This window comes from Capricornis sumatraensis, chromosome 15 (genome assembly GCF_032405125.1).
Source record: "Capricornis sumatraensis isolate serow.1 chromosome 15, serow.2, whole genome shotgun sequence".
Taxonomy (NCBI): Eukaryota; Metazoa; Chordata; class Mammalia; order Artiodactyla; family Bovidae; genus Capricornis; species Capricornis sumatraensis.
In genome coordinates this window covers 61058105-61079597 of record NC_091083.1, presented here as the reverse complement: position 1 = coordinate 61079597, position 21493 = coordinate 61058105, and the positions used below count along the sequence as shown (strand labels likewise).

The window sequence follows — 21493 nt, the reverse complement described above, 5'->3', positions numbered from 1 at the left end:
TGGGAGACTTCATTTTCACTTGTCACTTTCATGGATTGGAGAAGGAAATGGCAACCCACTCCAGTGTTCTTGCCTGGAGAATCCTAGGGACCAGGGAGCCTGGTGGGCTGCCATCTATGGGGTCCCACAGAGTCGGACACGACTGAAGCGACTTAGCAGCAGCGGCGAGATGGTATAGAGTTGTATATTTTTCATCTTGGAAATTTTGTGTGATTATGTTGAAGTTAAGAATGTTACAGAAGAAAAGAGGACACAGCCTTACAGGACCTTGTTCAGTCTTAAAGAAAGTGCTGATCTGCATTGTGGTTAAGTGTCAGAAGGAGAAGGCCTCCTGGCCTCCCAAAAGAAGCATGGTGCCGTGATACTTGCCATGGTGGAACAGTAGGATCTCTTTGGATTGGAGTCACCCTTCTGAAAAGAGTTAAAGGCTTTTAAAACCTGTGAAAAGTGTGCTTTGCATTGTTATTCTTTTCTGTTGTTCTTCCTTCAAGGCCAAATCCTTTACTTTCTCTCTCTGAGGTTCCAGTTGTTGCCCAGCTCAATGAGAATTTTCTGAAAGAGTCAACTTTTAGGGCATTTCATATCTCTTTTCCTTCTCCTCTCCCTCCCCTTCCATTGATTCATCCATAGTTAAGTAGTATGTTGTGTATTTTCTTGGTCATTGCCCAGGACTCTTCCTCTTTCTTCATACCCTAGCGTCCTCCTCCATCTCATGATACTGTCACGTGAGAATGGTCTGTTGACTGTCCTCAGGAGCTGGTTAGTTAAGGTTTAAATCCACTGTGGACCCATTTACCTTTGCTTGATTCTGCGACTGAACCAGTGACCTTCAGGAAACCTCAGGTAGTCCTGTTGGTCAGTATGGATAACAGGTGGGGTAGCACCACTGGATTGTTGTGGTTGATTACCACTTTGTGGAGGAAAGAGGAGCTTGGGTCAGTGGGTTAGGGACCTCTCTTTGTTTGAGGAAAGTGCTTAGAATCTTCAGTTCACCCTCTTTAGTTAACTTGTAGCTGAAGATTGTTTAGGAAGCTAAAAAATAGAAAACCTTGTAGATATAGTCTGTTCTATGCAGTAATTATCTTTCAGATGCTAATTACAGCATTAATTCTTTAGTTTTAGCATAGCCCTGATTTCCTTAACATTTCATGATCACAAAGAGCAGACTGTGTTTTACAGCACAACAAAATGTCAGCAGTGTGCTTAAGATTCTTTATGGTTGTGGTTTAAATCCATCCTGAATAGATTATGTTCATTTATTTAAATATTAACCAGCTTGCTCATCAGAAGCAAGTGGCATTAAACTTACCAACCTTTAGTCAAACTTAAGTCTTCATAGATTGTGTTATTAACTCCTAAATTTTTGTTGCTGGGAGAAAAATGTGGACTAGGCATTAACTTATTTTTACTCACTTACTCTTTCTTTACAGTTAACTCCTTGAGGAAAAAATGGATAGTTCTTGGCTGTGCGCTTATATTTGGAAAATGGTGATAGTTCTTGTTGTGTGCGCTTGTAATGGAACACGATTATCTTGATAATTACCTGGTAGGTCTGCATGCAAGTGTAGATTTGTTAAAAGAATTAGTCTGAATTGATGCTTATTAAAGAAATGAACTCTTCAACATTATTAACACTTTTATTTATTAAAATTATATAGCATCTTTCCTTCCAGTGCTGAAGGCAAAATATGAGAACTTTGACCCAGCAATATTACCACTAAGTAGCTGAAAATTAGGGGAGGAATCAGGGGAATAAACTGTATTGATTATGCTCACACATGGCCCTTAGGCTTGATTTTTAGAACCTGAAACTTGAGTTTTTACATACAGCATTATTTCCGAGATTGCTTCATAGATCTCCCATTTGTATTTGAAGAATTTGCCCTCTGAAGGATGACCATGATTTGAAACAAATGAGCACAGCTTTCAGCACAAGAAAGAGGAACAAAAAGAGTGCTGACTTCCATTGGTCAAGACAAGGTTGCCATCGAATGTCTTTAGTAAAATAAAAGTCTTCTGCAGTTATTTTGCACTGGGATTGTGTTAGAAACAAAGTTGCGTTATGGTTTGCGCGCTTGTGCCCTCATTTTCTGTCTTTTTAGGCCCCTCTCAGGCTGTCATCGGCATAGCATATCCAGGATTGCTTTGGCCCTTGCCTGCTGGATCGGCTCATTCTTTGAAGTTTTTACCTGACAGACTTAGGCTGTTGGCTTTCCAAAAACATGAGTTGTTTAAAGAGCTTCATTATGCAAGCGAAATTACTGAACTCAACAGTCAATTTAAGATTATTTTTTAAAATGCCAGTGTGTCAAAATAGTATCTCTAGAATATCTGTTTTTTCAAAATGTTAAACTGTTGTTTTAACAAAAGCTGTTGATGTCTAGAAACAATGCCTTAATGTGCTTTTGGATCCGCCCTCTCCCCGCCTCTGGCCCCCTGCCCCTGGCATGGGGAAAAAAAAAAATCCTTGAGAAAATGGCATCATCCCATGGGGAAAATCTTGTAGTGCTTTCTTTTAATAATATTTTAGCATTGATGGCACAAAACTCTAAAGGTATAGAAATACTTTCCTAGAGGTTTCCTTTATCCTTTCAGAAGGGTTATTATTACTTTCTGACGAGTAGGTTAGCAGTTCTTTTCATCTGTCAAGTAGTGTCTTAATCAGGCTTCTTCTGGTTGTGTGTGTGTGTGTTTGTGCCTGTGCGTTTGTGTGCAGGCCCATGTGGGCACACCTTCACGCAGATAGCTGATGTGCTTGAATTAGTATACAGTTGGCATTTCAATGAGGTCCTTCAGCCCTAACCTGTCTGGGAGGGGGTTGGGGAAATATATGTTTTGGAGGAGAGTGAGGTTGAGGCTGTTGCGTGTTTTGGATTGTGCTTTTTGTGTGTTAGTCGCTCGGTTGTTTCTGACTCTTTGTCCGACCCCATGGACTGTTGCCCACCAGGCTCCTCCTGTCCATGGAGTTCTCCAGGCAAGAATACTGCAGTGGGTAGCAGTTCCTTTCTCCAAGGGAACTTTCCCACTCAGGGTTTGAACCCAGGTCTCCTGCATTGCAGGCAGATTCTTTGCCATCTGAACCACTTTAAGACAGTATAATGGCCCCCTGGGCCATTTATCTAGGTTTGAATTGCTTATAAGCTTTAGGAACCAAGTTCCTTGGGCTGTCTTTAAAGGATGCTCAGAGAGTGGAGAGGAGCAGAAAACTGGCTGAGCTCGGAACAGAGGGCATATTTGTAAGGGGCTAAGTGCTAGACTGACACCACCACTCCCCCGCAGTTACTTGGGTCGGGAATTTAAAGCAGTGGCCGTAGTGATGCTTCCACCCGTTATGCAATATGAAAGGAAAGGGAAGGGAAGAATGAATGTTTCTAGAAGAGAAATGCTTGATTTCCAAAAGGTGGTCCACAAAGCCTGGGGACAATGGTAAAGGCTTTAGGTTCTTCATCTTGTTTAATCTATAGCACAGTTCTGTGATATGAGTTACTCAGTGGTCAGGAGGCCTGCCCCTGGATGGGGCCACTGGGTAAAAAGTGGTGCAGGGATTTAGCCCAGGTGTGTAGCGGCAAAGCCCATTTCTTTCACATCATCTCTGGAAGGAACTCATGAACAAGGTTTCGTTTTGCGGGGAAGGAAGGCAGAGAATTTTTAACCATTATGGATGTCTTAGTAGCTGTCAGGATAATTTCTTAAGAATATTAGTTAATTAAGAGTTACTATTTGTGGAATTTTTAGGAGGAATTTCTTACTTCTTTGAAAAAGTCTTACAGATGACTCCAAAGCATTCTTTGATTTACCTTGTGAATTTTATTTTTTTCTTTTTTGTAACAGAAACCGTTGGTGTTTAATGATTCTGTATATTTAGAACACATTAACTTTCAAGTAATCTGCAAATCTGCTCTGGAGTCTTTGGAAGATAGGATGAAACTTGTGTGAGGTAGAGATATCACAGGTTTTTGAAGATCTGTAAAGTGGGAATTTAGAGTTCAAAAGGGTGTTTATTAGGAATAGGAATGTCACTGGAGTGGGATGTGGCAACCCACTCTGGTATTCTTGCCTGGGAAATCCCATGGACAAAGGAGCTTGGCAGGCTGCAGTCCACGAGTTGCAAAAGAGTCGGACAACGACTTAGTGACTAAATAACAACATGAAAGATTTATGTTTTACTATACTATAATACTATATATGATATTATGCACATAATAAAAAAAGATAAGAATGTCTGAAATATGACCTTCATTGGTGCTACCGTAAAGCTTACAGGTGGGGCTAAGATGACTAGCAATTTCTCAAACGCTGCAAGAGACTGACTCACAGTGAATATTAGAAGGTGCTCTTCCATTCTGTAGGGGGTATACTTTGGGAAGTCTTCCTTCCTTCAATGATGACAGCCACTCATAGGAATCATGAGATGTGCAGGGGTGTGGTGATTGTGTGCATAGTAGACGATTGTCCAGTTGGGAATGTTTGGAGTTTCTTCTTTTTCCACAGCCCAGGCTTTGAGGTGTTCTTCATGGACAGAGGGCCCCCTCTTGTCTGATGGAGTATAACGTGGTTGGGATTCAGGGTTGGTCTGGTTGCCACATCCCAAAAGCTTCCTATGGGCCAGGCCCTGGGGTGAGGGCTGGAGAGGCATCCTGGCCCTAAAGTGTCCAGCCTCTTATAAGTAAGTGCTCATTTATTCTTAAAACGGGACTAGGAAGTAGATAGTTACGATTCTCAGGTTTGTAACCTGAATTAGATGTGGATTTGAAGCAAGATCTTTCTGACTGCAGAGCCCCTGTTCTTTATCATTACATTGACTATGTTGCTCCTCTTAAAAAGTTAGTGGGCATGTGACCCAGGAGGAAGGCCCAGGACTTTATCTTATTTATTACGTTGTTAGGAAGATGAAAGGAGGACTGGAAATGGGACACGGGGAATTGAGAAAGAGCACTGAAAGACAAATGAAATATAAAAATGAAGGAAAAGTGCTTAATTGTCATTGTAATCTAATAATGGCTTCCTTGTCACTGCTTCCATGAAGTGCAGTGTTGTTCTGGAGTGTTAGAGTGACTGATTAAAAAAAATAATTGTACCAATTCTGTTTCCCCTTAAGAACTTTTCATCCTAACTCAGTGACTTCTGATTGTGTCATTTTTGTATTAATGTTGAAAATTATGTGCTGATATTATCACTATACTTTCCCTTCTACCATCATTCCTCACGTGTCCTGTTGCCTCAGTGCTTGTCATCACAAACAATGCAGGCTGATTGGGTACTGTTTTACCATTTAATTACATCACTCAACATTTATAGTATAATGGGGGAAAGGGATAGAAAGGAAGGGTACCTGGGTCAGTTTTCTGTGCTTCTGCACAGTCTGAGCACTCTCCAGCCTTTAGAGTCCTAAATGTTCCAAGCCCCATCACCAGCGCTTCAGATCTAGGAAAACAGCCAGGATTATCATCCTCTGCGTTTCAGAGATGAGAGGAACTGGACTGGCACTTGTTGGAATGCAGAACTTGCACCTCTGGCTTTCAGCCCCTGAAGCTTGTGTGCTTTGTATTACAAAGGGCGGCTTGTGTTCCTGCCCTCCCTGTCACTCCCTGCCCAGCTTTGATCCCGTTTCCTGTTGGATGAGGAAGCTTGACCCCAAGACCGCTTGGAGTTCCTTCCAGCTCCAGTCTTGAGAACATGCTATTGAAATTTGTTTTAGTTGAAGAAGAAAGATGGAAAGCCCCCTGAGGGCAGAAACTGGGGTTTGTATTTCTCTTAGTACAGATCAGTGCTTTGCACTAGTGGGCTGTCAGATCTTTAATTAATGAGCCCTCTTGTTCCTGTTGAAAAGCTCACTGTATTCTAGTAACTTTTCCTGAGCATTCTTGGGTACTCTTATCCAGCTCCAGTGTTTTCTGCATCACCTCAAACTGTACAAACCGGGCACCATGTGCGTGTTTATGGCCCCTGCTCCTTGTGCTTCATTTATGGTGGCTTCTGTGCTGTAGACTGCAGGCCCCATAGTTTTTGTTTCTGTAGATTTCCCCGGTGGTAACTATGGGGTATGTTCTTGTCTTCTGCTATTTAATAGCAACCCCAAAGAAGGGATACAGTCCTGGACTAGGTCATCTTTTCAGTGTTTGGCTTGACCATTTGCAATAGATACATACGTAAGAATAAAAAGAAGGATTTGCTGAAAAACCAAAGGTTTGTCCTTGTGGAGTCTTACTTGAATTCTCATTCTCTTGGTTGAATTGATTTGTTGGCATATTAATGTATCTTGATGGACTGCTCTGAAAATCCAAATTCATGCTTTTTGACCTTTTAAAAGTCAGACACTGCTTTACTAATTGAACGAAGCAAAGTCCTGAATCACTCCTTGGAGAATCCAGTCATTCAGAACTTCTCATGTAGTTTGGGTGCAGGGAGGTGACAGTTTACTGTGCCTGCCTGGTTAACCTCCCATCTTGCCCAGAGAATGACAGAAATGAAAAAGATGGGAGAGGTCATCTGGAGCAGTCCAGAGAAAACTCAGTCAGTTTACCTGGGTCTCTTTATTTTATTCCTTAAAAAAAAAAATTTTTTTTTAATGAGTTATCCTTTCAGTGCCCTTCATAATAAGATTTTTTAATGTTTTTTTCTTTTACATGCCTAACTCTAGGCATACATGCCCAACTTTGGCAATTAGTCCTCCTCAGTAAACATCTGAATATTTCCCTGTCCACTTTCAGACAAGAGTTAACTGCGTTCTCAGGTCCGCGGGGGGGGCTTGCTCTCCTCACTCCTTCCTTCCAGATGGAGCGTATATGCTAGCAAGCTTCACTCCTGAGCCATGACCTGGGAACTTCACTGCCTTGTTACTACATCTGTTATTTTATATTGTTATTTACCTCACATGTACAGTACTCTCTGGAGCATTTGGCATCTGTGACGGCGTGGGACCCAACGCTCTCCCCTTCACCTCCTCCCGCACCAGCACCACCTTTCGGCTGTCTCCCCCTCCTTTGGCCGTTTTGGCCTGCTCCTTAAGGAGCCCTGAAGATGGTGCTGAGGGGCACAGGTTTCCCTTCCCGGCTCTTGTTCCTCTTCTCTCCTCCTCTCAGCCCCCGCCCAGGCTCCCTGTCTCTGCCAGTTCCCTTGGGTTCTTCCAGCATTTAGAATGATCCTAGGACTGACCCAAGCTCAGATGTGGGCTGCAGGCACTTTACTGCCGCACGCCCCAAAATGTCTTCTTCCCCACTCCCTTTCCCTTTTTCCTTTGGACCTCTTTTTCTGACACACACCTTCTGGAATGGTACCCACATGCACACAGTTAAGCAGCTCACACTCTGAAAGCCCAGTGTTCAGGTCTGCCCTTTCTTTCTTGTCCCCTCTGTGACTGCCTCCTTTTCCCGTGGATGACTGTAATTGTTTCTTACCTGGTCTTCCTGTGCCAGTCCTTATGCTTGTCTCTGTACTGATGGCACTTTGAGATGGGCCAATCTTAGCTTCTCTCTTGCTTTCTTAAAAATCTTAAATTTTTGTATGCCCATTGCCAAAAGAATAAAATTTGCATTCTCTAATGACACCTGGGAAGTCGTTTGTGCCCTTGATCTCCCCGGCGTCAACTGTCTGGTGCTTGCATTTTGGCCTTTGGTTCCCCCAGTCCCAGAGCTGCATTCACCTCTCCTCCTGTCCCACTGCTCCCTCCTCCATGTCTTTGCGGTCCTTTTCCTGACACTGTCCACACGCACCATGCCTGTGCCCCTGCACTTGGCACAGTCAGCTGTGTTTGGTTACTTGCTTTCCTTCCCCACTAACCAGCAATGCCTTTGCCCTTTTGGATGGTTTTCTTTACCCCGATCCCAGTGCTCAGCATGATGCACGGTGCTTGGCACGTTCCAGGGAGTCGGTGTCCAGGTCTGAGAGTGTCGAGAAAGGTAAAGAGGGAAAACAAAAGACAGCTTTCTGTGGAAAGGAATGGTGGAACCCATCAACAAGGCCTGCTGTGTGCAGCTGACATTCGGTAATAAGATATTCTACCTAGGGTTGGTCACTTCTTTCTCTTCTACAAATGTATGTTTCCACCATCCTCCCCTCCTGTTACAGAGACTCAGCACCACCTCTCATGTAGTGTGCTTTGCTCCATTCCTTTTCCATCCCTGTGGTGTCTTGCTCCATTAGTCAGCCTCCTCCTGGTGCCTCAGATTTCTGTTCTACTTGATGCTTTCCCAGGGCCTACAAACATGCTTAAGTTTCCCCTTCCTGAAAAGAAACGACCTTCCTCCAGATCTTCCCCCGCTTAAGCAGATGCCCAGTCTTACGTCACAACTAATTTTTGGAAGCAGTGAATCTCAGTGAGTGGTTTACATCTAGTTTCCTTTCAGTTCTCATACCTTGCATTCCACTGAAGCCCTTTTCAATTCACCCATTTTCTCTTTGCGACTTTCCCCTTTGACTTTTCTGGTGAACTCCCTAGCCCTTGATCATGGTTACTGGGTGTTGACATTTCCCAAGCTTCTGTTCTCCATCTTCTCCATTTAAGCATTCTTTGTGTGTTATTGCATTCACAGTCCTTTCAACTCTCACTGCTACACAGAAAACTTCCAAATCTGTATCTCCAAGCATATAGTTTTGAAACTATAAGGTGTTAAAAGCACAGCAGATGGGATCGCCCCTCGCCCCATTTCTCCTTTCACTCCCTTCGCTCAGACCCCTTCTGCTGTAGCCATGTGGCCTCCTTTCTCAAGGCCCCCATGTGCTTTGATCACACCACACCATACTCACACCAACACTTTTCCTTCAACTCAGAAAGTGGGTTCCTTCATCTTTCCAAACTCTGGGATTTCCCCTCGGTGTTCAGCTCCCCACCCTCCACACTCTCCTGTGTTTACACAACACTTTATGTGTTAACTTCCACATGGTCTTCTGTGCAGTGAGAGGTCGAGTACAACACAGCAGTTGAGAGTGTGCATTCTGGGGCCAGACTGCCTGGATATGACTGCTGGATCTGCCACCTGAAAATCTAGGATAAAATGTTTAATGTCTCCATGCCTTGAATTCTTCACTTCTGGGTATCTTAGAAGGATTAAGTGAGTTGGTGCATATGAAGTGCTTAGAATAGACCTGTTAAGTGTTAACTAACGTCACTATTGTTTGATTTTTTCTTTTTTCAAGATACATCATTCCGGAGCCTCAGTCTCAGAGATTCCTGTTCATTAGTTCTGGTTGGGTCCTGGGACGGCTGTCCAAGTGTATTGGCTCGGCCTCCTCAGGGTTCTGGGCAGGAGAGCAGTGTTGCCGCTGAGCTTGAGGGCCTAGCACAGTACCTGGCCTGTGCAGTCCTCAGCTACTTATTGAATGCCTGCACTGTGCTGAATATTGTTCTGGATGCTTGAGAGACTGAGATGAAAGAACTGACAAGACCTTTGCCTTATGGAGCTCATCTTCTAGTGGGGGAGATGGGCACTAAATAAGAAAATGGGAAATATGTAGAATATACTTTGAGATAATGGTAGATGCTAAATGAGGTTGAGAGGATGGTGGATGAAGTTTAAAGGGGTTTGGAAGTGGGTTCTGTTATAAAGAGGGCAATTGGAGAAGGCCAAGTTTTTGAGAAGGCGATACTGTATTGGAACCAAGACCTGTGTAAAATGAGTCTGCAAGCTGTGCACACATTTGAGGGGAAGAACGTTCAAGAGAGAAGAAAGGACAAGTGCAAGGCCCTAGGGTGGCGATAAGCTTGGTATGTTCAAGGAGCAGCAGAGACACTATGCCTGCAGAGGAGCTCAGAGGGGAAGGAGACACCTTCCCGGTAGACAGGCTGGCCATGGGAGGGACTTTGGATTTTGTTCTGAGCTGGAAAACCATGGAGGATTCTGAGCAGGAGTCTTTTTAAAAGACCATGGCTGGTGTGGGGAAAGTAGGCTATTTAGATGTGTGGTTGGTGGTGTGTGTGTTCGCCATGAGGCTGCTACACTTATCCATTATCCATCCGCCCATCCACCCTCCACACAGTTACCTGATAATCTGTCCACGCATGCATCATCCATAAGTTATCCCTAACCCAGGCCAACAGACTGTGGCTTGGACCAGCGTGGTGGCAATGAAGAGAATGGGATGAGAAGTGCTCAGATTCCACATCTCTTTTGAAGGTAGAGCTGGCTGAAGGATTAAATGTGGAATGGGAGAAGTAAGGAACTGCTTTCGGCCCAAGCTTTTTGGTGAATGGTGGTTTCTTTTCCCTGAGATGGGAAGCAGTATGTTTGGGTGAAGGGAATGGGGCTCTGCTGTTTGGCCATGATAAACTTAAGATGCTTATTACAGCCACAAGTGGACACCAGAGGAGAGGGTCAGGATATAAATTTGGTCATCATCAGCTTATTGTTAGAACACAGTATAGGAAGGAATAATTTTTCCAACTGAGAGATTAGGTAAGCCTTTTCAAAAGAGAACACATTTGAGCAAAACTTTGAAGAATGAATATGATTTCCAAAGGCAGAGGAGGAAAATAGAAGATATTTTTCATCTAAGTCTCATAGCCTTTTTCCCTGGCCTCTTGTTGAATTTGTTTAAGAAGCTGCTGACCTGGTTGATAATCTCTTTTCACTGGTATAGCCACTTAGATTCTCTGTTGAAAAGGAAACCAAAGGAGATTACATACTAACTGATAAACCGAATTCTGCTGTTTCTCATTGTTCACAAATTGAAAATTCACGTTGGACCATAGAGGTGCAGAATGCTAAGTGTGTGTTTGCTTCGCTCCTCTGTGTGTCTGCTGTGAATTGGGATGTGTTGATTTTGGTGTGGCGGCTGTTTGTATGCTGTCTCTCATCTCCATTAAAGGTTGAACATTTTGGGGAAATTTTTACTTCTGCTGATACTGACTCTCAGCACTTGACTTGAACTGTTAATTTATAACTCAGTCAAGTTAACAGCCACAACCATGACTGGGAGAAATTGGGACCCCTTGCTTTCTAATCACGCATGTCTCTCTCATTTGGGCATAATTCTGTCTTGATTTCTTCCTGCTTTGTGTGAAAAAAATGTCATGTTTTGCCCCTCATATTTAAGTAGAGTTTTAATTTGGTAGAGTATTGCTTACCTTTTTGTTTATTTTCCTGATCTCTCTAAATCACAAATTTTGATCTTCTAAATAGAGAAAAATTACTAGATGTTTTGTTAGTGGGACAAAAGATTCTGCATTGAAAAAAAATTGAGTCTAAGATCTTTTTAGAACTGATGTAAAATTCACACTAGACAGGTGTGCCATCACCTTAAAATAATCTTCACTGGTGTACCATAATCTGTCTTAGTGCTGTGTATTGATGGAATGTACAAAACTTCAGCTCTTATATAAACATTCTGCCATTTTTCTGTTTAAAAAAGAGGTGTTGCATTAACGAAAGTAGTCATAGAATTTATCTCTAGGTGTGTAAAGGCTTCTAGTCTTTACTTCTAGGTGTGTAAAGGCTTATTATAGTCTTCAAGGTTTTCACAATAGATTTTGTAAGAATTTGGGGTTTGGGTTTTTGTCTTGAATTGAGACCACTGCTACTCTAAACATGTTTTAAATAATTACTTTGATTTTTATAAAAATAAGAATGGCTATTGATGTGTATGTCTGTGTGTGTGTGTGTATAGGTTTTCAAGAAACTCCACAATTCAGGATTCTAGTATTTTTATATATACAGAGTATTCTAGGCAAGAAGAAAATTCTCTCAGAACATTGTCTGAATCTTACATAAACTATAGCTCTTTTCATGTGGAAAAAATACAATTACAGAAAAATACAGATCATGTAATGAACATCTAAATACAAAATAACTAAATGTTAATTTTTAGACTTGTTTTGAAGTTTTTCTTTAATGAATAAACTTCACCAAGAATTTGAAGACATGTCTGCCCTCCACCTCTGCCCATTCATGCTCCTCTCTTCTTTACTTTTCAGAGGAATTTAGTGTGAAATATTTCGTTTTTTTTTTTTTTTCTTGTTTTACCTAATGTGGTATTATGACGTTTGTATCACTTAACATGTTTTTAAGACCATCTGTTGTTAAAATACAGATCTACTTCATTCTTTTCAGTTGTTGTGTAGAGTTCCTTCATAAGAATTTGACACATTTGTTCTTAATAAGAGTTCTTTATATCTTCTGAATAATTGCTTGTCTGTTAACGTAAGCTCCAAATATCCTTCCACTTGTTAGGCGGTTGTCCCTTGCTGTCCAGCTTTTTATTTTTCGCAGGGAGCTTTCCTGAGGTTGTTCTTGAGCTTCCATAGTACTTTCATCCACTGAGTTCTTCCACTACAGTAGGGCGCCTTATGGTGTAGTTTCCCACCCATGGAGTTGATGGGAGACTGAATTTTATTTCCTCTTGCTCCAGAGGAGCTAGGAAACTAGTGAGTTGAATAAGCAGCCTTAGAGGTTGGTATAGTCTTTTTCAATCAAGCCAGCGTCTAGTGTGCCTTTGATGGCATCACTAGTGAATATTCTTGGGTTTTGATTTCTCTTGCTATAATAATGGGTGTGATGCTTCTCAATAGCTGGCTGTCTCCCAGGAATATCAGGTGGGTTGGTTGCTCTATTAATTTAGAACACTTTGCATTCTAAGATTTCTTTAGGAAAGTTTTTTGTGTGTGTCAGGTTCTTTTTATTTGTGGTATTTTCAGAATCAGAGATATATAATAAGGCTTTCTGCTGGAATGTTGGAATCCAGTGTCTGCCAGTAAAGGCACATTAATTGCAAAGCTTTATTTTTGTTTGTAAAACATTGAATTAATGTGTGAGCTAAGAATTAAATCAAGAAAATAGATTTAAAAAAAAATCTCCCAATGTTGTTATTCTTGAATTCATGGTTATTTAAGAGTTTACCCTCTTTGAATATCTGTTACTATGAAATCTGTTTTTCATTTTTTAGAGGGACAACTTTAAACAAAATTATCATAGAATAATAGTGACGAAAGCCTTATTGACACAAGTGAACATTTTTATTCATAGTCCCTTCAACCTGTGTATGGTCCGTGCAAATATATCATGATTTCAGAGCGAAGTTATGGATGAGGCATTCTTTTACAGGAAACGTGTCAGAGTCAGAGTTGGGTTGCCTCTGAGGAAGCCTGGTATTCATTCAGACTGCACACGCTTAGTGAGCCCTTTACTATGCGTGTTGTACACGCGGTTCTAGGCTTTGGACGTCCGGTGCTGAATTGTGTGGAGGTTCACTCCAGGTGGGAAGCGATCAGGAAAGGAACACATGAACTGTCCGTTGATTCTGTGCAGAAGATGAAAAGGGGACTCATCATGCAGAGGGAGCAGTAGCTAGCTCAGTGTTGATTCACCCGGAGCCTAGTGGTGCCTCCAGGAAGGAGGGTGCGGGGAGAGTGAAAGCCTTGTATGGCAAAACCAACACACTATTGTAAAGTAAAAATAAATAAATGAAATAATAAAATAAAATAGATGGAAGGGTGGCATGGCCATTCACTCATTTTCCAGGACATTTATTGAGCATCCATGCTACGTCTGGAAACCTGTGATCAGGAGTGAACAAGAAAAGTCTTTCTGTTCAGGCAGTTTACATTCTGAAAGCGGAAGCCTAACATAAACAAGAATAAAGAGAAGGCTGTTGTACTGCAGGTAGGTTGGGAAGGCAGGAAGCATTAGGACACCTTTAATGAAAACAGACTGTTAAAGGATCAGTTTTGAAGACATCTGTAAGATATCCAGCCAGTTTTTACTTTAGAGTGGCCATTTCCCCCATTTTAATATATTTTCCCATACACAGAGTCTGTTGTATTGAAACCTCAAGCATAATTGCATTGTCTTAACAAAATCCATCATGAGTCCTAGGCTTCTGGAGACAGATTATTACCTTCCCAGAAGGTAATCTTTTCAGAGTTGAAGTGAAATATGGTAACATGTTTTTTGGAAGGGTTGAAGAAAAGAGAGATGATGTACCTCAATTGTGTTTGCAAGAGTATAAAATAATATAGCTCTTTTTATGCAGTATGAAAAAAACTGGTGTGGAACTAATAACTCTAAGTTTATATCTGGAAAGCTGAGACCTGATAGATAATATATCAGATTGGTATATAACTTCTTGGTAACACACAGTTTGAGTTTCAAAGTATTGTAGCTACATCAGGAGACATATTACATAGGAAGAATATTTATTTGCAACACCAGAATTTTTCATGAACTCCAGAAAAGGAAAAGCAAAACACAGCATCTTTGTTCATTTATCTTTATCCAGTTATATCTACATAATGTCTGTTAAAAATCAGTGGTACTTAATATCTGAGATGTTGAGAGTGCTTCTTTTTTTTTGGCAGGGTGGAAAGCTTTATTTTTTAAGATCAGTTTTAGGTTCACAGCAAACTTGAGCACAGAGTTGTGCCTGGCCCCTGCATGCACAGCCTTCTCCGCTGTCAGCATCCAGCACCAGAGTGGTGCATTTGTTACAGCTGATACACCTGCACTGACATGTCCTTGTCACCCAAAGTCCACGGTCTAAGTCCGGGTTCAGCCTTGCTGTTGTATTTCCTGTGGGCTCTGACAGATGTGTAATAACACTTATCCACCATTGTAGTATCATACAGAATAGTTTCACTGCCCTGACAACCCTCTGTACTCAGTCTGTTTATCCCTCCATTCCTTCATAAGCCCTGGAAACTGCTGTCTCCATAGTTTTGCCTTTTCCAGAATGTTATATAATTGAAGTTATGTAGAGTATAGTCTTTTCAGATTGGCTTCTTTAACTGAGTAATGGGCATTTAAGACTCACCTGCGTCTGAATTTTTGTGGTGTGATAGCTCATCTTAGTGTGAAATGATACTCCATGGTCTGTATGTCCCACAGCTTATTCATCTACTGAAGGACATCTTGGTGCTCTCAGGTTTGGGCAGTATAAATAAAGTTGCTGTCAACATCTGTGTGCATGTTTTTGTGTGCATGTGGGTTTTCTGCTCCCATGGGTGAATACCAAGGAGTGTGATTGCTGGATTGTGTAGTAAGAGAGTATATTGAGTGTGTGTGTGTGTGTGTGTGTGTGTGTTAAATAGTCAGACTGTCTTCCAGAGGTTTGAATTTGCAGCAGTGAGGAATGAGAACTGTTGCTCTACATCCTTGCCAGCCTTTGATGCTGTAAGGGTTTTAAATTTTGGCCACTGATAAGTGTGTATTGGTATCTCATGTGTTGTCTTAATTGGCAATTTCCTAATGACATATGTTGAGCATCTTTTCATTTGTATATTTTTTTCTATCTGTAGATCTTATTTTCCTTCTGTATATCTTCTTTCCTGAGGTGTCCAGATCTTTTGCCCATTTTTTAAAAAGTTCGGTGGTTCATTTTCTTATTGTTGAATTTTAAGAGTTCTTTATATATTTTGGGTGACAATTCTTCATTAAATATGTCTTTTGCAGATATTTTCTCCTAGTATTTGGCTTGTTCGTCTTCTCATTCTCCTTAACAGTATCCATTGCAGAACAAATCTTTTTAATTTTAATGAGGTCCAACTTATTAACTATTTCTTTCATGGATTGTGCCTTCCATGTTGTATCTTTTGGAAAGTCATGTCAAACCCAAGGTATCTAGATTTTCTTATGTTATCTTCTAGGGGGTTTATAGTTGTATGTGTGTGTGTGTGTGTATCTTTATTTTCTAGTTGAGTTGCTAAGTAAAAGTAATACCGCTTAAATTATGTCCTACGCTTTACATGCGGGGTGATATGATCTGCTAGAGTTACAAAGATAAGTAAGGTCAAGATTGAGTTTTGAGTTCACTTAGCGTTTCCACTGTTACCTTTTAAAAAGTCATTGGGACCTGAATGCTTAGGTCATTCTTTCATGAAAATGGTTGTTTCCTCTTTCTGAAAGGAAGAGTTTTGTTATAGTCTTTTCTCTCATGGATCTTGGAGTGAATGGTCACAGAAAGGAAGTACTTAAACCATGCATATATTGGTAAAATCTTTCAAGATTTAATGGAATACTTTTTCCACAAAATGCTCTTGTGTTTCTTGATTGATAAGTTTATCCTGCCATTTTTTTATGAAATTGCCACTACCTGAAATCTGATGTCATGTTGTTGAGAAGTTTGCTGGCTTGTGACTTTGTTTCCTTGACCTTTAAAACCAGAGCTTTATAATTATGAGACTCCATTTCTGTAAGTAAGACTGAAAGATTTACTGTTTCTGCTTTTACTTTTAATGCTATGCATATTTCTGCTGACATTCTATTTACTTTCTAAGACAGGACAATTCTAGATCTTCTTCGTATCTTAAAATATACACTTTCAAATGACAATAAGCTGAACCTGAGTGAGGAAATGGTTTATACTGTGCTTAGTTTTATCTTAATACATTCTAAAGCATGTTCCGGAATTTGAATTCAAGTTAGTTAATGCTATTCATGAGCATCTATCAAACTCAAAAGCATTTTCACAGATGAATATGCATAATGTAGGGCATAAAGAACATTATTCAAATGGCTGAAAAGAAAAAAATTAGGACTTTAAGGAATATTCCTATTCTCTCAAACTCATGTTGTTTCATTTTGGGGGACCTCCTATTTCACATTTTAGATGTTCTTAAAATATCTGCATAACTGTTGAAAGACTAGAAGATTAGAAAGAAAACTGATTAAATGAATGTGCTGCAGTTCTAGAGATAACAAATCGTTTTTTCATCTCTTCAAAGAAGAAAGTCTAGTTTTTGAATATTTCATTTATAAAATTGACTCTACTACGTAAGCAGTGTTTACGTTCATTGGAGATAAACACCCATGTTGGTATAGTAAAATCCCATTTTTACATAATGCTTTAATGGAAATGGCAGTTTTATGAAAGGAAAGTAACTAGTAAAAATCTGAATGATGCTCACAAGCTCTTACATCATTTTTATTGGGATTTTTGTGTATTCTAATTCATTAATACAGGAGAAAAGGAGAACACTAACATAGTTTATTTCTTGTAATTACTGAAATCAAATAGAATTTGTTTTCAATAAAATTCTTGAATTGTCCGGAGTGTGGATTGAAGGGTTGGCCTGTTTTTACAGAATGTCTTGATTTTTTCACATTAGACTTTGCTGTTTTATCAGTGATGTTGTTCACTTGCATATATTTTTAGTATTGTTTCCTCTAGATTAAAAAAAGAAAGCTCTACGTAAGCCCAGTAAGTCTCTAATACTTAAAGGTTTAGGACTGAGTGTTGAGGGAGAAATCTGGGATATTTATTCTGCTGATTTATTACAAATAATGTTTGTTTTTTAATAGTTTAAACTACCTTGTAAGTGAATCATATAGGTTAAAATATTATTTAGATTGCTGTGTAATAGGTTAACCAATGGAGTTTCCAGAAGCAGATTAGTGTCCGCAGTTAAATTTGCTTTATTTTTGTGGACTACCTAGAAGAAAAGGTCATTGCAAAGGGTAAATGCACTTAAACTTATCCGTGACTCCGATTTATGAGGCAGCAGGAGGAGGAAGGGACAGGAGAAACTGAGTTGGAAATGAGTATTCTTAATTTCATCACAGTGAAATCTCGCCAAATCCCTGTTTTCTGCTTAGTACACTTCAAACCACCTTAGAAAATGCTGTTTTTTGGCAGGGTGGGGTGGTGGATGTGGATTTGTGGGCGCTTATGAATTCTTGGCATTCTTACCTGAAGATGCTTCCATGTTCTTGAAGCAGAATTTTGTTGAACAGATTTCACCTTGTATCTAGAAAGCTTTAAGGCCTGGTGGATTATGAATCAGATTCAGATCATCAGTGAGAGTACTGTTCTCCCATAGGCTTTGTATTTGAAAGCTCACCTTTTTTCGGAAAACAGAAAATCTGTTTTCTTCTCCTTTCCCCCCAAGTAATGTGGCGCCTGTAGAGCTGGAGCTATGGTTATGTGGAGTTCTTGTAGTGGGCCCTTTTTATGTGAGGGACAGAGAATGCATGTACATGGTGATCGTGCCCGTGTAGGTCTGAGCTGTGTTTGTGTGCTTGTTTAATCACTTTCTTTGACTCCAGGAAACCAGAGTTGTGTTTGTTTTTTTTTTTTAACCATTGCTGAAGTGATACCATTTCAAGCAAAGAGACTTACTGGGAGAAAACTTCCTCCATCTTCGTTCTGAGCCAGGCTTCATGTGTTGGGGATTAGAAAGGGGTGGGGCCCTGAATAGTCGGGCATAAAGATGCTGCCTTCAGCACCAAGTGTCCTGTTTCTCCCTCCCAACAACTTGATACAAGGATGAAGCGTGGTCAGCATCTGACTTTCCCTCACTGTAGCTGCAAATCCCCTGGAGCCACAAGGTGCCCACCCTCAGTAAGGGGGTGACGTAGCTTGTAGGGAGAGGCTTTGTGTGGTGGAGTCAGTAAGGGAGACAGAACACCCCATGTCTAGCCACAGTTGGACCTGGAGAATGCCCTGCTCTTGTGGCTTCCAGTTTGGCTGCCAGAGGGTCAAAGGCAGGGCTTATGGGAAAGGTAAGCAAATGGAGAAATTGTTATTAGGCATTTCACTTTTCTCTTTTTTAACTCGCCACGTGGCTTGTAGGGTCTTAGTTCCCCAACCAGGGATTGAACTATCACCCTCGGCAGTGAGAGTCTGGAGTCTTAACCACTGAACCACTGGGAAATTCCCTAGCCATTTCATTCTTGAAGGTGTCATTGCTCAAAGAATGAAAGTAGCTTTTGGTATAAATAACTACAAAACTATAGATAATCCAGTAGTATGGTAGTTCCTGCTATAATATGATATATGCATTCCTAAAAATCGCCATCCTATACAAAATAGCACAAAAGACTAAGACTTAAGAGGAAGGAACAAGGTTAGGTGCGTAACACTCAAAAGCTTTGTTGGTCAGAGACATAAAAATGGGAACCTAATATAAGCAGAAGCACAGTTTAGCACACATTAAATGGCTCAGAAATAGATAAATACTGCAATAAATATGATACTTTACCATGAAAAACTGACATTTGCCTGTGGAAGTGGTCGTTGGAAGAGTTACAGTTTGCGAGGGCCACAGGGTGAGCCCGCTTAGCTGGTGGTGATGGAGATGTGTGAAGCTGTGTTTTCTGTATCTCTGTGCCATTCAGTTCAGCTGGATGTTGTTTTCTGTGATCACTTAGCGTTACTTGCAGACAAAATCACACATAAGCAAATGTGAAATTCATTTTATGCTCAGATTGTCCCTCTAATATGCACATCAATCACATTGAAACAGATTCACATTTTCAAAATAAGCTTTCTAGCAGAACTGGCTGTAGTTTATTTTATTTTGGAATTGAGTCTCTTTTCCTTTCTTTCTTTTCACCGTTATTGATTTCTTAATTTATATTTGTTAAGCCCATATCAGATTGATTTTTCATACCCAGAGTACCTCCAGAGGCGAGAAAGCAGCCTGAGATTTTAATTTTGCTGGTGGTAATCCACGAGGCGGTTTCCTCCTTGGTGAAGGACTCTCAGTCAGTCAATCTCGATCTCTCACCCCCTGCCCCCATCCCTTTACTAGATCCCAGGCACTGTGTCGGAGATGTGAAAACTGGTGCGGTATCATTCTTGTCCTCAGAAGCTCAGAGTCTCATTGAAAAATGTTCGAGGCGCAGATGTAAATATCTTTGTTGAGGATCTTCTTATGGAGCAGATGAACCAACTGTATGTATTTCCTAGTTTGTGAGCACAGGGCCACATATACCTCCCCACCCCATCTCTGAATTCCCTGTGAACATAAAGATAGGCGTAAAGAGCTTGCCTGGAAGATCACAAAGACACTGTTGCTGTACACAATGAAAAGATGTAAATTTGAAAAGGGGTTGAAAAGGACCTAAGAGACATTATAGTTCAACCCTCCCACCTGACTCCTTTGTAAACCTTACGGGTCAGGTTTCAGGGAAGTTTCAGAGTACTGTGAGTAGTATGATCTCATTTTTGTTACCCCCCCCCCCCCCCGACACACACACACACACACACTCACACACTCCTGTATGTATATACAGTTTGTGTAAGCATAGATGATGCGGATGGATCTCCCACAGTGTTAATATTAGTTACCTCAAGGGACAGGGGAAAGCTTATTAACTTCCTCTTTATACATCTTTTATTGTTTGGCTTGTTTTAAGAAGCATGTTTTACTTTTTTAATTAAAAAAATCTAATAAAGTAGAAAATGAATAAATAATAATAAAAAATACCCTTAGGGCACTGAGCTTTGTTTCAATCTTCCAATACCCTGGGTAGTTAAAAGTGAATGTGCTGTTTTAGGTGTGGGCTGCCCTGCAGGACTCTGACCTTGCTGTAGCATCACTGTATTGTGTGTTAGGGGGTTATGTTTACAGACCACTAACACCTCGAAGTCTTTCTTGAATCTCCTGCCTTTGGCACGCTGCCTTTGATCATCATTTTGGACCCAAGTCTAGTCCTTTACCTTCTCTGTGTTAGATTTCATCTGGTTACTGTGGGAATCAGTGTTCAGCATAGATTAAGAGCTGGCCTTGGACTCAGGCTGCCTGGTTGCAGACCCTCGCTACCACTAACTACCATGAAAATTTTAGGCAAGTGGTATGTTCTCCCAAGCCTCAGTGTTCTTGTCCGGCAGTAAAGTTGTGAGTTATCAGGGAGACCCTGTCTGCTGGAATGCTCACTAGGCCAGGTGCCCGGTGGTATGACGAGACTGTGGTGGATTTTAGCTGTCACTGTTAGTGTGTTGGCCTCAGCCCATCTCTCCTGTGTGTCATGATGAAATGATCATGAGTCAACCACGCTCCACATCCGTCCTGACCCCATACCATAAATCAGTCTTTCCTCTGCATGGTCCTCATGGGATCCCCAACCAGTCCCTGTCTCATTCTGCAGGTCCTTTCACCGATGTTGTCACCACCAACCTGAAGCTTGGCAACCCGACAGATCGAAATGTGTGTTTTAAAGTGAAGACCACAGCACCACGTAGGTACTGCGTGAGGCCCAACAGTGGTATCATTGATGCAGGGGCCTCGATTAACGTATCTGGTAAGTTCTGAGAATGAAGGCCTGAAGGGTGGGCTAAAAAGGCTCCCTAGACTCAGTGGGATCTCTTCAAGCTTGTGTTTACAGTATAGCAAAGGAAGATGGTAGGCATCTCCCCCCAGCTCCCTACCCTCTGATTAAAAAGCTCGATGGGTCCCACTCACCTATTGTTTTTCCATAATTAATGCCTCTTTAGTTTAATGCTTACAGCCTTTGTGCCTCAATAGTTAGAGCAAAATTAAAGTGGTAACATCAGACTTTACTTGAGAATGAGTTGGGTTTTCACTCCCTTGAAATTAAATCTGCCCTTTGGCAATAAATAAAAAAAAGGCTAAACAAACTTAATTTTACTTTGTGGGAGAAAGCTAAATGGAGTTATTTTCTTATTTAAGCTAAATGATTTCTGACATTAAGCTCATGTCATTTCCAATGATTGGTAACTGCACTTTACTGATTGTGAAAAGCTAAGGGAGATGAAGGCTGAGGAAATTGGAATGTATTCAAGGGTGCAAGTTTTGTGCATGTCTGATGGGTTTTTTCCCCCCTTC

The 21493-nt window shown here is 41.0% G+C and overlaps 1 protein-coding gene across 1 annotated transcript in view; it reads left to right on the top strand.

The window, feature by feature from the left end:
• VAPB (VAMP associated protein B and C) overlaps positions 1 to 21493 on the top strand; it is a 46087-nt gene that overhangs the window by 3120 nt on the left and 21474 nt on the right. Inside the window, exon 2 of the mRNA XM_068987190.1 lies at positions 20796 to 20948. Within this exon, the coding sequence (XP_068843291.1) occupies positions 20796 to 20948 (153 nt within the window). The remainder of the gene's footprint in view (positions 1 to 20795; positions 20949 to 21493) is intronic.